Below are 18,703 nucleotides of genomic sequence, written 5' to 3'. Positions count from 1 at the left end.
GAATTACCTTCTGTGCCTCAAAAGTTCTTGATGTGGGAATTGTGTTTGGAAATGAAAATTAGGGGAAAAAAAATCCATGGCAATATAAAGTGATATGTAGAACACGGTATGGAAGGAATAGCATTGAGTTGAGTAACAATTTAGTTGACGGAAATAGATGGTGAAATCATTAAGAGGCAGATGCAGGGAGAAAAGAACAGACAATATGTTTTCAAGTTTGTTCTGAAGAAAATTTATGGGTATGTTGGATTATATTAATATAGTTTCTGTGTTAAGAAATATCAGAAAATGTTTGTGAACAATGAAATTGGAAAGGACCCTCAGCTCTAGGTCACCCCCTCTGCATTTCTTCATCATTTGCATTATATTTTCCTCTGTGTCTTTAGTGCATTGGGTCCCGTTGGAATTTGGGTAAGCTTTCCCCCCCCCCCCTGAAATTATTAGTTAAAAAAAAGGGGGGGAGTACCCTGGAGGTCATGGTCCCTGGACCCTTTGTTAGCCCACAACTGGAGCCATTCGGGAAGTCAACTCTTCAGGCAGGGATTGGACTGGACTGTGAGACAGAAAATGTTACTCGTGAGCAGTGAGCTTCTTGGCAAAAAACAAAACTTCAACTAGTGGCATGTCTTCAAGGAAGCTAAAGATATTTGTGTAACCTTCTCTGTTTTACACTAAGGACATTCTGATGGTCACCCATATGTGATTTTCTGAAGTTTTCCAGTCCCTCAAGCTGGCTGTTAGCCATCTCCCTACCAGGGACCAAAAGGACACAGCTTAAAGCTGCACAAATAGCTGGCTAAAGAAACAGGAGCTGGTTGCTGTTAAGGCTCAGCAGACACAGGAGCGCATAGGAGTTGCCTGCCTGCCTCCTTTGCTGGAGAAGGCTGAGGATGCGATAAACCAGCACCACCTACCCTGGGATAGTGTAAAGGGCTTTTAGCCTGGAGGACTGTGGAGATTTACTGTGTGCATCTTGTGTGTCCTTTGTAGCCACTGGGTCTATGGAACTTACCCTGGCAGAGCCCTGTCCATTTAATTGGAGTTAGAGTAGGGGGAATAAAAGAATGTGGTGTTGAATAAATAGGAAGAGGGGCATCAGACCTTTTTGTAGTATTGTAACTATTATGAACGTGTGAATTGCTCCCTCTTTATCTTAGTATCTGGTGCTTTCTTCCATGCCACTGTTTTAGATCAGAGCTGACACCAGGCACCTGAGGTGGTGCCAGCTTTAAAACTGCTCTTTGGAGTTAAAAACGTAACAAAGTTTTTAAACACAGGCAGTCCCCAGCTGAAACGATGGGGTTCCGTTCTGACATGGTTCCGTTCTGACGTTAAGTCAGTTCTGATGTAAGTCTTGTACCTCAATTTTTTCATTATTATTGCCTTTTATTATCAGTACCTTTATAAATCCAATCTTTATTTGTCTTGGGGGGGGCAGGAGAATGATAACATCTGCAAACACATGCTGCAACACTGTATGTGGTACATGTTATTCATGGAAAGATGTACAAAACAGAAGGTTGTAAGTGCAGTTCGTGGTAACTCAAACGCCACAAGTAAGCCAGGGACTGCCTATACTGTAAATATGTTAGTTGTATCTAAGTGCTTTTACTTTTAATTGTAACAGTCACCGTTATACGCCACCCCCCTCAGAAGAGAAGGTAGCTGCCAAGGAACCCTTAAAGAGCGGAGACTGAGCGAAAAGGACGCAGAACAAAGCCTGGATCCCAGGGGTGAAATGAAGAAGTTCTGTAAATAGCTGTGCTATTTTCCTTTGAAATGTCTTGCACACTCTATACAGTATAGTGGCTGTGTTTGGAGGGGCTATGTGTCTAACTCTATGATGAATCATCTGGGTCTTTTAGAGTTTTTCAACTCTTTAACTGACAAATGTTTTTATTTAGCATACATGGAAACAAAATCCTGCTAAATCACCTGATCCAGAGAATCATCATCTCACCTTCAACACCCAGCCCCCTGAAACAAATGTGAACAAAAGTTAGCTCTGAGCTGATCTCAGAAATCTGGAGTGCATTAAGCAAAACCTAAGGAGCCATTGATGTTTCCGTGGTAGGACTCCCTCATGCCACGCGGGAGACCCAGGCTCTAGTCCCAGCCAAAACCTAAGGAGGCATTGATGTTTCGGTGGTAGGACTCCCTCTTGCCACGCGGGAGACCCAGGCTCTAGTCCCAGCCAAAGCACCTCATGCACAGCCGCCACCTTTCTGCCAGTGGAGGCTTGCATGTAGCTATGACACTAAACAGGCTTCAGTGGAGCTTCTAGACTAACGTGAACTAGGAAGAAAAAGGCCTCGAGGTCTATTTCCGAAAAACCACCCAGTGAAACTGTCTGAGCCTGTCATGCATGGCGTGGCCAGGAGTCAGGACGCAACTTGACAGCGGCTAACTACAACAATGATGACAAGAGAAACCCACCTTTTCTGGCATGAAACTGGCACAGAACATGCTTAGTTGCTATGTTGTTGTAGTTAGCTGTCTTCTAGTTGGCCGCCGACATGTGATGACTCCATGCACAATGGAACAAAATGCTGCCCGGTCCTGTACCATCCCCGAGATCGGTTGCAAATTGGAACCGTTGTGGCTGTGCATAAGTTGCATCAGCTGGGTATTGAGTCCAGGTCTCCTGCATGGAAGGCAAGAATTCTACCACTGAACCACCATCAATGGCCAATTTTAGTTGCTTTAGTCATATTTAATTCTTTCATTCTTTGTGGTCTCTCAATTTGGTTCTCTTATTCTCTTTAGTGGAAATTCTCCCTTCCTTCCTTAAGAACTTTTTGTTTTCTGTTCTTTTATTGACTGTCATCATCTTTGATTGTGAGCTCTTGGACTTAGCACCTGGCATGTGCCTTGCTCAGAGCAAGCACATACTGATTGCTTATTACACTTGGGCCCACATTTAAATTACTACCTGGTGGTTAAATGCTTCTCAAGAATTATTTGACACCTTACTCCTTCTGAGGCAAGGGAGAAAGAAGAAAACCAAAGACACAAGGGAAAGATAGTCCAAAGGACTAAAGGACCACAACTACTGCAGCCTCCACCAGACTGAGTCCAGCACAACTATATGGTGCCCAGCTACCACCACTGACTGCTCTGACAAGGATCATAATAGACGGTCCCACACAAAGCTGGAGAAAAATGTAGAACAAAATTCTAACTCACACACACACAAAAAGACCGGACTTACTGGTCTGACAGAGACTGGAGAAACCCCAAGAGTATGGCCCCCTGAACACCATTATAGCTCAGTAATGAATCACTCCTGAGGTTCACCCTTCAGCCAGAGATTAGACAGGTCCATAAAACAAAACAGGACCAAAGGGGCACACCAGCCCAGGGGCAAGGACTAGAAGGCAGGAAGGGACAGGAAGGCTGGTAATAGGGAACCCAAGGTTGAGAAGAGAGAGTGTGGACATGTCATGGGGTTGTCAATCAATGTCAAAACACTATGCGTGTACTAATTATCTTATGAGAAACTAGTTTTCTCTGTAAACTTCCATCTAAAACGCAATTAAAAAAAGAAAAAAAAGCTACCTTTGGGGGAAATTGAGTAAATGGTACATGGGCTCTCTCTGTATTATTTCTTGTAACTGCTTGTAAATCTAAAATTATCTCCAAAAAAAACTTTAATAATTAAAAAAAAAATTTTTTTCGACACCTGCTCAGTGCAGGCTACACCCAGCTCTGAGAAGCTGGTGGTAGTGGTATTAGTTGCCCTTGAGTTGATTCGGACTCATGGTGACCTCAGCCTGCACTTTGATAGCCAAGCCATGGCCCCTCGTGGAGTCTGTCTGCCCAAGAAGAATGGATGCCCTTTTCTGGTTTGCACAGAGGTACTGTGTGGGCTGACTGTAACCCTATGGAACACATGGCCTGACAGAAGGTCACAGTGGGGTGGTTTTTCTAAAAATGTTGCTTGGTGTTAGCAAACTTCATTGCAAGCATGTCTTTCTACTTAAAGAAACTCAGCAAATAACTTTCAGTAGAGGGCTGTGTTTAGCCAGGTTCCACTGCATACCACAGTGTGTGCCACGAGAGGACCAGCTTCTCAAACCACTGTGGCATTTTCCTCTCTAGTTTGGCCCAATTGCCTTTGAAAGGCAGGTGGATTTAGCATGCATTTTCTTTTTTGTCACTCTGGAAGATGCCTGGTACCTGTTCTGTAGCTGGATCCCATTATTAATGTCCCAGCCAAGAGTTCTTTTATCTGTAGCAATAAAAAATTGAGAGAAAAGAAGCTCCCATATCCCCTCTGAGTGAAGTTTTTGCTGTTACTGAGTAATAAAGTTTCTTAAATGTGGAAAAATACCTCACTTGCGAAGATACAAAGTATTGTTTGAAAGATCCAACTTTGAAACAAATAGAAAATATTTGATAGTCTCAACTAAGCTTCAACTAAGTGATGCTCAGGTATTGACACCTACTTTATTTCTCTTAAGCCTTGAGCCACTGGCTGAACTTATGACTGAGTACAGAGCTGATGGCATTGAGCAGCCAAACAATAATAAAGTAGGGTAGCAATCTATCAGTAGAAGGATTCTTGTTGAGAAACGTCCAGCTTTGAGAAGTGACTCCCTGCTCCCCACACACACACACCCATTTCTTCTATATGGGTCACATTCCTTTCCTCCCTGTAAGTTCTTTTCCCGAAGGAAACCTCAAACACATCTCTTTCCCCTTTTTGTAGATGCGAACCACGCGCAAGGTCTCTGTCTGGCCAGTGGGCCTGGTTGGTGGGCGACGCTATGAACGTCCGTTGGTGGAAAATGGCAAAGTTGTTGGCTGGTACACTGGCTGGAGAGCAGACAGGCCTTTTGCCATCGACATGGCAGGTGAGTGTGGATGGTGACCTTTGTTCCTGCCTACATGTTCTTACCAGTGCTCCTATTTGTAACAGTGCACTTCAGGAAGAAAACTTTAGAAGATCCCAGATCACACCATGTTCAGCTGATGATATATTTAAATGAATTTCGGAAGTAGACTCTTTGGTTATCTCAAGTGGAAATTGATTTTTGGGGTGATTAGAAAACACTTGTTCTATTGCATTTTTTCACCTCCATGCAGCCACCCTTTATCCAATAAATGTTAACGTGCTGGGTACAGAGGTGGGCATTGGGGATTCAGTGGTGAAAAAATAGACCTGGCCCCTGCCTCAGTGTTGGATGGTACCTTTTGGTACCTCTCTCTAAAAGACCAATATGTTAAAATATATCACATGGTTATTGAAATTTTAAAGTATATAAAATTAATAAGTTGACAATTTCAATGCTTATCGATACACTTAATAGCTGAAATATAAAGTTGGATTACTGGTAATTCAAGCATGTATTAACTTTGAGCATAACTGTGTTTTGAAGTTTTTATTCTCTAACCAAGCAACTGAATTGAATAATACCTGTAGTGGGACACACAAGTTCCAACATGTAACTTTACCATCAAGTAACTCATTTTCTGTGGGTTATATAAAATGATGACTGTGATAACTGTGGAAGGATGTGGTTTGAAACATGAGGCTTAGAGGCAAAAAACCCACTGACATCTATAACCTAGAAGATGAAGGCATAAAGGCTTCCAAATTGATCTCATCCATCTTCAACTCTGAAGCAGCGCTCTGTCTGTCAGCCTGTGCTTGGCCAACCTTGTGGGTATTTCCTGACGGTAGTCAAAACCTCCATGCTCAGAATTCTGATGGGAAGAAGGCTGCTTTGTGAATTGAGTTCAGCACTTTTATTCTGACAGTACTGTAAATTTAAGGGAGCAAGATTATGAAGAATTCTAGGAGTAAAAGCTGTTGGGGAAAAACCTCTTAATTGATGGCACTGTGGCAGGTCTGTCCCGCTGCATCATGGAGAAAGACAAAATTGGATATTTTTATTCAACATTTAACAAATGTTTCTGGAGTGCCAGCTTTGCGGAACTGTGTGTCATGGTCTCTGGCCCAAGGACAGTCTAGATCCCTTACTGTTCCCTGCTCACCATCTCCTAGGCCTCCCCTTTCTGCTCCCTGACCTCCCACCCCTCTTCCAACCTCAACCCTTTGGTCTTCAGTTCTTACAGCCCCAAGTTGAGATGGTATCTCAATCAAAGCACTGGAGGCAGGCGGAAAGGTAGGTGAGCCATACTTGGAAGGTCCTAAGGATTCTCAGAAAAGCCCTTTATCCAATCAAGTCTGAGTTCATGGCTCTGAAAATATAAGACTGACCATAATGTATCTTGAAAATCAGGGCTATCACTGACCAGAAGCATTTCTTTGGGCAGAAAACTTAGAGAGTATTAGGGCAAATCCTTTCACCTCTCTGCAACTTAGTTTCCTCACGTGTAAAATGAAGCTATTGTATGAGATGACATCATGGTTTTCAATGTATCCTTCATTTTCCTAGCTTCCCACCTTGAGCAGCTAAAAGAAAAGCCGAGGTCTCTGGATTTCTGAGTGAGGATTTGTGACCGCTAAAGCAGCCAGACATTAGGTAGTTACGTTTCCCAAAGTCTTGTTTCCAGTAGAGCAAAGAAGGAGGGAAAGTTTGATCCATGAAGGTTGAGGAGGTTCCATTTTGGGAGGATAGTGATTATAGATGTTGTGTAAATGAGTGGCTAGGAGGTGTACAGGAAGGCATGGGCTAGGAAGGGATGGGTAGAATGACTTCTGAGGTCCCTTCTATACCTCTAAGTTTGTGTGGTTTTTGACAAGCTCTGATTCTAAGGATTGAGGTTGTTGTAGGTGGTCTACCCTACTTATAGTTTTATTTCTGTTGACATTTAGTTTCTGTATAAGTTGTGGCTTATCACCATCTTTCTAGTTGGTAGTAATTTCTAGTCTCTGGAGATTTAAGGCCCTTTTTAAAGTAGGAAAGAGAAACAGATCCACGTTTTAGAAGAGAACTTTAGGGAAGTAGGGTGGTAGTCGGGCGGCAGTGGGGAGGAATGTTACTAAGAAGCAGGAAGGTCAGGAGACAACTCTTTCAAGAATCTGGCATCAATGAGAAGGGAAGATAGATGGGTGGTGATTTCAAGAGGTATAAGAATTTTTTTCCCCCAAATCAGAAAAGAAGTCGAAGTTTTGAGAGAAAGGAACTAAGTGCTTAAAGGAGAGGAAATGAGGGAGGACCAGGACATTAGATGTTCACTTCAGGCAGGGTCACCTTTTACTCCTAGATAAGAAATAAGTAAGAAAACCAAGTCAGAACCAGTGTGTGGGTTATTAGAGGCGTGGAGGCCAGGCCATCTGCCAAATGTCAGTAGAGAAGGAGGAAGGACAGTTGACTCAATTCCACTGCACTGAACCTGAAGGGACTGTGCAGTCCCTGCACCCAAGTCGTCTGGTATCTGACAGAGAAGAATGGGATGTGATAAGCCCTTAACTGACTATAATTGAGGTACAAATGGGATATTCTGGATTTTCATTTACAGAGAAAACATAGCTGCTGTAGGAAGAGGTTTGGGAATGGTGTTCGTGGAACACGGAGCATTTGAGAGGCATCTTAAATGTGAAGCCCAGGTCACGCTGGAACAACAAACTGAGTGCGTGTGTGCGTGCTCACACATGCGCACACATAGCTCTTAGGGGAAAGGCAAACTAGGATCAGATTGAGGACTGATTGCTAGAATGATAGTTTGTCTTCAGCTCTGTGGATATTGGAGTCATTGAAATTATTTGAGTAGGGGAGTGATATGATTAGAAGTATGATATGAAAACGCAGTCGTGGCAGGTGCACCATGAACATGAGGAGCTGAGCCTGAGGCCTGTGCAGCCATCTGGGTACGGGGTAATGAGGCCTATGGAAGGTAGTGAGGGTTGGAGGGGTTTTAAATGCAACAGCTATTGGAGGTTTATAAAATTTTAACAAGCCATTTGAGATAATGCCCATAAGTCAGCAGAAATTTAGACTTTTTCACACCTTTTTGTTCTATGGTCCAGGGAAAACCGATGTATTAAATTTAAGATTGGTTAATTTTAATTGGTGTAATTGATTGTATTGTCCTTTGAATTGCAATTTGTGTGCAGAACATATGGTAGTCTTGGGTAATTAGGAACATTCTATTAACCAGAACACCAGTTGTGTAAAAAGTCTGCAAGTTAGGAAGAATCCCATTACCTGACTAAAGTTTCCAGGTTCTGGAATTATTGTGTATATGTTGTGGGAGAGTGTGGCATGGAGGGTGGGGGGCATGAGATGAAGCAGAAGACAATGCTACTGTCTACCTGGACTTCTTGTGTCCATTCCTGCCCTCTCCAGCCCCCACTCTACCCTGAGGCAGGAGGAATCGTTCAGGAATGCAAACTGGATTTTTGTCAGCCCCTTGCTCGCAGTTTTTCAGAGACTTGCCATGCTCTTGGGGTAACAACTCCTCACTGTCCCCCACACTGTCCTGCCTGGCCCACTCCTGCCCACCAGCCTCATCAGCCTCTATTTACTCTTTGGAGTTACCCTCTTCTTCATTTCCTCCAGCAGATCCTACAGTTCTCCTTGGGCTTTCACCAGTGCCTGGAAACTCTTTCCTTAGTTTTAATGATCCTTCAGAGGTCAGCTTAAAGGTTGCTTTCTCAGGGAAGCATTTTGCTGACACCCTTGATTAAGCCAGGACTCACTATTAAACCTCCCCTGTTTAAGAGTCCCCATACTTCTGTACCATAGAGTCCATAGGTTGTGCAAATAGTTAACAGGCTCAGTTACTGTCTTAGTTATCCAGTGCTACTAAAACAGCACCACAAGTGGATGGCTTTAACAAAGAGAAATTTATTTTCTCACAGTCTAGTAGGCCAGAAGTCCAAATTCAGGACATCGGCTCCAGAAGAAGTCTTTCTCTCTCTCTTGGCTCTAGAGGAAGGTCATTCTTATCAACCTTCCCCTGGATTAGGACCTTCTCCTTGCAGGAACCCTGGGTCCAAAGGACATGCTCTGCTCCCAGCTCTGCTTTCTTGGTGGTATGAGGTCCCCTGTCTCTCTGCTAGCTTCTTTCTTTTATATCTCGAAAGAGATTGACTCAAGACACAGTCCAATCTTGTAGATTCAGTCCTTCCTCATTAACATACCTGCCGCTTATCGCAATTCATTAACATCATAGAAGTAGGATTTACAACATATAGGAAAATCACATCAGATGACAAATGGGTGGACAATCACACAATACTGGAAATAAGGGCCTAGCCAAATTGATACACATATTTTTGGAGGATACAGTTCAATCCGTGACACTACCAAAAGGTTGGAGGTTTGAATCTACCCAGAGGTGCCTCCAGAGAAAGCTTGGCAATCTACTTCCGAAAAATCAGCCATTGCAAACGATATCATTTTCAGTTTTATTCTGACATACATGGGGTCACCATGAGTCAGAATTGACTCAACGACAGCTGGTACTTCTGTCCCATAGCTCTGACCGCAGTGGTTTTACATTATTGCTTGTAACTGCGGAAGCTCCCCCACCTCCCATCGTGACCAGAGTGCAGCCTTGACTGTCCTGTCCTCTTCTTCATCGCCCATCCTGGTCCTACGTGTCATGCAGCCCGAGCCTGGAGGGGGTGCTGAGTAACAGCCCTGTTCCACAGAGTTCTGTCCCCTCTGCAACTTCCCAGGCAAACTTTTTTTTTTATTATTATCTTCATAAATGATGACTATTAAACTGGAGAGGACCAAGGATAACACAAGTGTGGGATCCCAGGCAGATCACTGAAGCTCTATTTCTGTGGCCTGTCTGTAGGGATATAGAAATAGCTGTTGTACAGGGCCTTCTTTGTCTTGGTATGTGTTGACAAGGGATTTTGTCTGGGTTAATTTACTGGGCAAATCCTTTCTTGGTAGACAATGCAGTGATAAACCGCAGCTGAACTCGGATCAGATTATGACCAATGCCAGTGAGTAAGCAGTGGCATCACTATGGAGGTGCAGATCGCACTGGTGACACTGTCAGAGGGGGTGACACCAAAATGACTGTAAAGTTTTTGTGTAGTGTTTCAGCAGAAAATTATTTTTTATAAAAATATTCCTGTAGTTAACAAAAACATTTTTCATAAGCCCAGCTTAGATGTATCAGTATACCTCCAAGGCTAAAATTCTACACTAAATTTCCTTTTGAACCTTCTAATGCCATCTGGTCCGAGCTGTCGTTACTGCCCAAGTACAGTGACGCTTCGAGTCACAGAGCTTCGTCTGCACGCACTACAAGCACGCACTGTTGCTTTCATCGCTGCCACTGTTTTTATAGTCACTGATTTTGTCAAGTTTTCTGGTGTTTCAGCTACAATATTATGGTGATTAGGATTTGTGAACCTGTATTAATAACTTTTGAGAATAAAGTAGTAATTAAAGGAAAAGAAGGAATAATATACAGGAATTATGATTTACGAGCAACATTAGTACAAAAAACTTGAAGAGCTCTGTATGGTCTGGTACGGGAGGTCCATGAGCGGGGGTGACACCACGAGTTACCTGAGTTACTGCACTGGGTGACACCACCCCTAGTGATGCCACTGGAGCAGAGTCAAAATTAATGAGCTTTTACTGTGCTTAATGAACACAAATACAGGCAGTTCCGGGGTTACGAAGGAGATCTGTTCCTAAGACTGTCTTTAAGTTGAATTTGTAGGTAAGTCAGCGGTACATATGGTTCTTATTTAGTGTCAGTTGTTAAATGTTTGCCTTAGTGTATAGTATATATTTTACCTTTCTATGCATATAAAAAAGTGAAGTATTATAATGACATGTGCAAAGAGCTGGAAATGGAAAACCAAAAGGGAAGAACACGCTCGGCGTTTCTCAAGCTGAAAGAACTGAAGAAAAAATTCAAGCCTTGAGTTGCAATAGTGAAGAATTCTATGGGGAAAACATTAAACGACGCAGGAAGCATCAAAAGAAGATGGAAGGAATACACAGAGTCATTATACCAAAAAGAATTAGTCGATGTTCAACCATTTCAAGAGGTGGCATATGATCAGGAACCGATGGTACTGAAGGAAGAAGTCCAAACTGCTCAGAAGGCATTGGCGAAAAACAAGGCTCCAGGAATTGATGGAATATCAATTGAGATGTTTCAACAAACAGATGCAGCACTGGAGGTGCTCACTCGTCTATGTCAAGAAATATGGAAGACAGCTTCCTGGCCAACTGACTGGAAGATATCCATATTTATGCCTATTCCCAAGAAAGGTGATCCAACCAAATGTGGCAATTATAGAACAATATCATTAATATCACACACAAGCAAAATTTTGCTGAGGATCATTCAAAAATGGCTATAGCAGCATATTGACAGAGAACTGCCAGAAATTCAGGCTGCTTTCAGAAGGGGACGTGGAACCAGGGATATTATTGCTGATGTCAGATGGATCCTGGCTGAAAGCAGAGAATACCAGAAGGATGTTTACCTGTGTTTTATTGACTACGCTAAGGCATTCGACTGTGTGGATCATAACAAATTATGGATAACATTGTGAAGAATGGGAATTCCAGAACACTAAATCGTGCTCATGAGGAACCTTTACATAGATTAAGAGGCAGTTGTTTGGACAGAATAAGAGGATACTGATTGGTTTAAAGTCAGGAAAGGTGTGCGTCAGAGTTGTATTCTTTCACCATACCTATTTCATCTGTATGCTGAACAAATAATATGAGAAGCTGGACTATATGAAGAAGAACGGGGCATCAGGATTGGAGGAAGGCTCATTAGCAACCTGCATTATGCAGATGACACAACCTTGCTTGCTGAAAGTGAAGTGGGCTTGAAGCACTTACTCATGAAGATCAAAGACCACAGCCTTCAATATAGATTGCACCTAAACATAAAGAAAACAAAAATCCTCACAACCGGACCAGTGAGCAACATCAAGATAAATGGAGAAAAGATTGAAGTTGTCAAGGATTTCATTTTACTTGGATCCACAATCAACAGCCATGGAAGCAGCAGTCAAGAAATCAAAAGACGTATTGCATTGGGCAAATCTGCTGCAAAGGACCTCTTGAAAGTGTTGGAGAGCAAAGATGTCACCTTGAAGACTAAGGTGTGCCTGACCCAAGCCATGGTATTTTCAGTCACATCATATGCATATGAAAGCTGGACAATGAATAAGGAAGACCAAAGAAGAATTGACGCCTTTGAGTTGTGGTGGTGGAGAAGAATATTGAATATACCATGGACTGCCAAAAGAACGAACAAATCTGCCTTGGAAGAAGTACAACCAGAATGCTCTTTAGAAGCAAGGACGGAGAGACTGCGTCTTACATACTTTGGACATGCTGTCAGGAGGGATCAGTCCCTGGAGAAGGACATCATGCTTGGCAGAGTACAGGGTGAGCGGAAGAGAGGAAGACCCTCAATGAGGTGGATTGACACAGTGGCTGCAGCAATGAGCTCAAGCATAGCAACGATCGTGAGGATGGCTCAGGACCAGGCAGTGTTTCGTTCTGTTGTGCATAGGGTCACTGTGAGTCGGAACCGACTCGATGGCACCTAACAACAACAAAAACATGCATATAAAACACTTTAGAAAATGCTTCCAAACCATTCAGTGTTTTCATGAGTCTCACAGAGTAATGCCTGCATTAGTTATTATGAACCATTGTATTTAATTCAAAATTTTAATATAATAGGTTTTATAGAAATCCATTCTTAAGTAGAATTTGTCTGTAAGTTAGATGTTCGTAGCCCAGGACTGCCTATACTGCAAGGAAATGGAAGGAAGGAATGTAAAAATGGCTGGGGGGCGATGTCTGACCTCCTCCAGCCTCACGAGGGGAAAGGAGAATCAAGATCAACAGCCCAAGGCTGACTCCGATGAGTTGGAGGGCAGACAAGTCTCCTCCTTCTGCCATCTTTACTATTTCTGACACCAGCCATCCCTCACACAGCACTCTCTACTTCTCTGCTGGGTTCTGTAATTCATTGCAGTGGCCACACAGAACTCACAGATCACACTCACGATTATGGGATTTATTAGGGAAGTAACAGTTACAGTTCAGGTTCAGGAACACTCAAGATACCGTTCTTCCATCAGGATAGCCTCTTCCCAGCCATACTTGCAGGCAGGCATGCCTCTCCCTGGCCCTAGGTCTCTGTGCAAAGGCACTCATCTTTCTTTCTCTATGGGCTGGAAGCCCACCATGCCGTTTCCTGCTGGTCTCTCTTTCCTTTGTGGTGGGCTCCTCCTCTCCTTCCTGTGGAATTGGCTTTTAAGGCAAAACTTACCATTACCCTTGGTAGGCCACAATTACCCTATCACACAATCACCTCAGTGGGAATTACAAGTCCATGGCTGGAAAGGCCACACCCAAAAGTAATTAATTGTACCACAGTGACCTTCTTGCCAGTTTAGAGCCATTTAAAATTTAAGTATACTGTTTGCAGTGGAAACCCTGGTGGCGTAGTGGTTAAGAGTTGGGCTGCTAACCAAGGTCGGCAATTTGAATCCACCAGGCACTCTCTGGAAACCCTATGGGGCAATTCGACCCTGTCCTATAGAGTCACTCTGAGTTGGAATTGACTTGACGCCAATGGGTCTGCAGTGCATGAATGTTTTGCGTGGGAAAGATAAAGTTATTAAATGTTCTCAGAAAAGTGGCTGGATATGTCCTATGGTACCTTTTAGTGCAGGGTCTGGGGGCGGTTATGGGACTTTGTCCCTAGGTTGATGCAGTGTGGCTGTCACTAGACTGATGAGTGGGCTGTCTGGGAGAAGTCTGCAGCTGCCAGGCTATGGGAATCCCGTACCTGATAGTTGATGGAGCTGCTGGGGTGGTGGAGGAGTGTTAGGGCAATAGGGAGCCTGTTGCTCATTTCTTACCCATTTATGGGGTGAGGAGCATTCTGGAGACATGCAGGCATTTAATGGCCTCAACAACATGTTTTAGCCCTGTCCACCTGTACTGTGGCCATGGCTTTGTCTGGTAGAGGTGGGCGTGTGAGGAAGAGGGTGGGTGTGTTGGGTAGAGGTGAGTGTATGGGGTAAGGAGGGGGCAGCCAGTGGTGAGGCTGTGATGATCAAGCTGTGCTCTGCAGGGGAAGGAGTCCACTGAGCCCGTAAGGGCGCAGGGGAGAGGGGAGTGCAGGCTTCTATCCCCCTTCAGTCACAGCAGCTCTGTATTTGCATATTGGATTCTCCTCAAGATTTCAAGAGAATTTAAACCATTCATTCAGAAACAAGAATTCTGAAAACCAAAATCTCTCCCTTATATCAGGCAAGTCCAGCAGACTTACTAATATGTTGCTTACTGAGCATTTACCAGGTGCTAGGCACTCTCAGGCACTCTGTGTGCGGCCTTTCTTAATCCTCACTGAACTCGTGAGGGAGGTGCTGATAATGTTGTTGTTAGTTGTCATGGAGTTGATCCAGATTCATATCATCCCCACTTACATAGAAGGAAACTGAGGCTTGTGTGTGCTAAACGACTTGTGTAAGATTGCACAGTGATTAAGCGGCAGAGCTGGATGTGAACTCAGGTCTGTATGTCTCCACAGATGGCCCTCTGTCTTAGTCATCTAGCGCTGCTGTAACAGAAATACCACAAGTGGGTGGCTTTAACAAACAAATTTATTTTCTCACAGTTAGGATGCTAGTAGTCCAAATCCAGAATGCCGGCTGTAGGAGAAGGCTTTCACTGTCAGCTGTGAGGAAGGTCCTGGAGCTTCCCTGAGCTTCTGCTCCCAGACTATGTCCTTGTGGCTTGGCATCTCTCTTCCCCCATCTCTGATTTCTTACTTGCTGGTTTATACTTTTATATCTCAAAAGAGATTGACTTAAAACACACCCTACACTAATCCTGTCTCATTAACATAACAAAGAAAACGCATTCCCAAATGGGATTATAACCATAGGTATAAAGGGGTAAGGATTTACAACACATATTTTTTGGGGGCACAATTCAACCCATAACATCCTCCCTCTGGGCTTTGAATTCCAACTCACCCACTTAGAGCCAGGTGACCAAGTTCTTGATCTCGTGAGCCTCTATTTCTTATCTGCAGAATAAAAAAAAAAAAAAAAAATTTTTTTTTTGGGGGGGGGAATAAAATTCTTCACAGAACAAGACATCACACACAAAGCACTTGGTAGAACATTGTAGATACTTACTGAATATTATAGCTTTTATCCAAGAAACAATATCAGACTGCATCTTTGGGTACAGATGGTTCAACACATTTGATTAGATGAATTAGGCCAGTGTTTCGTGTGACTGATCACTGCAGTGGTCAGATCTCTTTAGGCAGCTGAGGGATAAATGGCTTACTGGCCACCGGGCCCCACTCGGGCACAAGCAGGCTGTATAACCTGAAGATCTAGCATAATCTCTGCTCCCTCACCTGTAGATCAAGGATCATACCACCCCCCTCCTGGATAATGGTGAGGTTGAAATGAGAATAACCCGTTGAAAACCAGTTGCTGTAGAGTTGATGTCAACTCATGGCAACCCCATGTGTGTCAGAGTAGAAATGTGTTCCGTAGGATTTTCTGGAAGTGATTGCCATGTCTTTCTTCTGAGGCACCTCTAGGAGGACTTGAATCTCCAACCTTTCAGTTAGCTACTCAGTGCATTAACTGATTATAGCACCCAGGGCCTCTGAAATGAGAATAGATACATGCACACGTGCCTCATGTTCTGTAAATGTTTGGATTTGCCATTTCAGATTATTCTTTAAAGACTCGTAAAGAACTTTGTCTCTCCTGGCACAGGTGGACCTGTGCTCATTATCACTCCATGAATTAGCTCAGTGTGCGGGATGACATGTTGAGATACACACTGGCCCTTGCTTTAGCTAAAATAGCCCAAAATGAGAGATTGACAGAAGAAAAACAAAAAAAGATCATTAAAAAAATTGCTTAGAAACCTTTTTATGCTTATTTTTGTAATTTCCAACCTGAATCTAAACAAACAAAAAAGCAAAAGAAAATGCCACTTGTCCTGGGCAGAGAGGGAGAAAAATGTAGAACAAAATTCAGATTCACACACAGACATACAAAAAAAGACCAGGCTTGTTGGTCTGACAGAGACTGGAGAAACCCTGAGAATATGGTCCCTGGACATACTTTTAACTCAGTGCTGAAGTCACTCCTGAGGTTCACCCTTCAGCCAAAGATTAGACAGGCCTATAGGACCAGTGGGAAACCCTGGGGGCATAGTGGTTAAGAGTTCGATTGCAAACCAAAAGGTTGGCAGTTTGAATTCACCACGCACTTCTTGGAAACCTTGTGGGGCAGTTCTTCTGTCCTCCTGTAGGGTTGCTATGAGTCAGAATTGACTTGACGGCAATGAGTTTGGTTTGGTTTGGGAATAGGGCCAACAATAACACACGTGAGGGATGTGATTTGTAGCTCAGTCATGCGTATGAGACTAATGGGCACACCAGCCCAAAGGCAAAGATGAGAAAACAGGGAACCCAGGGTGGAGAAGGGGAGAGTGTTGACACGTCACGGGGTTGGCAACCAATGTCACAAATTAATTTGTCTTTTAACTGTTCAACGAGAAACTAATTTGCTGTGTAAATTTTCACCGAAATCTCTATTTAAAAAAAAAAAAGCCACTTGTAACGTTTAGATTTGCAAGGCAATTGGTGATTGGTAAGTTTCAGCTTGCTCCTGAGTCAGTGAAGTCTGTTTGGAACCCCAGCCATGTACTGTTTGTATAAACTACTGAGCTTTCTTTTCTGGTTATAAGTATGGGTAGACATTGATCAATTTTACTGACTTACTTGAAGCACTAGCTTTTAATTCCACTCTATTATTTTCTATTTCTACTCTTACTACCTTTTTTCTGTTTACTTTGGGTTTCACTTTGTCTTCTTTTCCTAGTTTATAAAGGTGAGAACTTAGCTTACTGAGTTGAAACCTTTCTGCTCTTCTAATATAAGTGTTTTACTGCTTTTTTTAAAAGATAATTTTCCATCTAAGCACTACTTTAGATGCAGCCCACAAATTTCGATGTCTTTTCATTTTCATTCATTAAAACTACTTTCTCATTTCCTTTTTAATTCTTCTTTGATCTGTTTTATTTAGACATATTTTGTCTAGTTTCAAGGATTTTCCAGATATCTTTATATTATTGATTTCTATTTAATTCCATTGTGGTCAGAGAATGTATTTTGTACAATTTGAATCCTTTGGAATATATTGATACTTGCTTTATGCCCAGAATATGGTCTATCTTAATAAATGTTCCATGTGCACTTGAAAAGATTGTTCAATTGTTGGGTGGTACATTCTGTCAATGTCAGGTCAGTCTGGTTCATAGTGTTGCTCAAGTCTTATTATTCTTACTGATGTTTCCACTTTGGAATTTTTTCAGCCATATTCAAATTTTTTTCTATTTCCCCCTCACCTATTTTTCTGTTATTTCTGTCTCTTTTCTCTTTGTGTCTTCAAGTTTACTAATCTTTTATTTTGTAACATTGGAGCCCTCTTGGTACAGTGATTAAGATATCAGGCTGCTAGTCAAAAGGTCGGCAGTTCAGATCCACCAGCCACTCCTTAGAAACCCTATGGGGCAGTTCTACTCTAACCTGTAGGGTCACCGAAACTTGGATTTTTTTTTTTTAAATCTGCTGTTAATCCCACCCAGTGTACTTTTCATCTCAGACATTGTATTTTTCACTCCTTATGAGGTCATTTTGGGTCTTTTTTGTATCTTTCATATCTCTACTTAGCATGTTCAATCCTTCCTCTACCTTTTTGCATATGAAATGTATTTATGTTTTAACATACTTGTTCTCTATCACCTGTGTCATTTCTGGGTTTCCAGTTGATTTTTCACTTCATACAGGATCTTATTTTCCTGTTTCTTCTTATGGCTGGTAATTTTCATATTTCAGGCATTTTGAATTTTACGTTGCTATTTTTTTTTTTTTTTTTTAGGTAAAGGAGCCCTGGTGGCTCCGTGGTTAAAGCACTTGGCTGCTAACCGGAAGGTCAGCGATTTGAAGTCACTAGCCACTTTGCAGGAGAAAGATGTTGCAGTCTGCTTCCATAAAGATTTACAGCCTTGGAAACCCTATGGAGCAGTTCTACTCTGTTCTGTAGGGTTGCTATGAGTCGTAATCAACTTGATGGCAGTGGGGTTTTAGGTACTGGGTGAGTTTTGTATTCCATTAAGTGTTTTTGAGCTTTGTTTTAGCACATAGTTACTTGGAAATATTTTGATCTTTTTCAGGCTTGTTTTTCAGGTTAGGAAGAGCCAAATACAGTCTTCAGTTGGGGCTAATTTGACCTCATACTGAAGCAATAACCTTCCAAGTACTCTTCCAGGCATTCCCATCTATTATTAGGTAGCTACAATCTGACTGTTAGGATGTGAACTTTTCCCAGCCCTGAGAGAGCTCTAATAACTGATCCACCTGTTCCTTTCCAGTGACTCTTTACCTGGCTTAGCTAGTTTCACAAGGATTCACTGATCATACTTCGTTGAAGACTTGAGGAGAACCCTCTACAAATCTAACAGAGTTCCTTCCTCTCCAGTACTTTGCCCTGTGAATTCTAGCTGTCTTGGCCTCCCAGAAGTCTGTTTCCCTCAACTCAAGGAGACTGCAAAGCTCTGTGTGGATTCCCCGTCCTTGAAAAGTGTGGCCTGCAAACTCCCTGTAAGCAGTAAGCTGAGGGCAATCGTAGGGCTCACATCATTGGTTTCCCTTTTCTCAAAGATCTCTGACTTGTGTGCCTCTTTTCTCATGTCTTAAGTCCATTGTTTTCAAATATTTTGTCTAG

General features: G+C 42.7%; 1 protein-coding gene across 1 annotated transcript in view; it reads left to right on the top strand.

The window, feature by feature from the left end:
* Positions 1–18,703, top strand: part of B3GAT2 (beta-1,3-glucuronyltransferase 2) — a 50,784-nt gene that overhangs the window by 28,021 nt on the left and 4,060 nt on the right. Inside the window, exon 2 of the mRNA XM_049895367.1 lies at positions 4,712–4,856. Coding sequence (XP_049751324.1) covers positions 4,712–4,856 — 145 coding nt within the window. The remainder of the gene's footprint in view (positions 1–4,711; positions 4,857–18,703) is intronic.

Source organism: Elephas maximus, chromosome 1 (assembly GCF_024166365.1).
Source record: "Elephas maximus indicus isolate mEleMax1 chromosome 1, mEleMax1 primary haplotype, whole genome shotgun sequence".
Classification (NCBI taxonomy): Eukaryota; Metazoa; Chordata; class Mammalia; order Proboscidea; family Elephantidae; genus Elephas; species Elephas maximus.
Note: the sequence above shows the minus strand (reverse complement) of the source record. Positions and strands in the feature narration are given on the sequence as shown.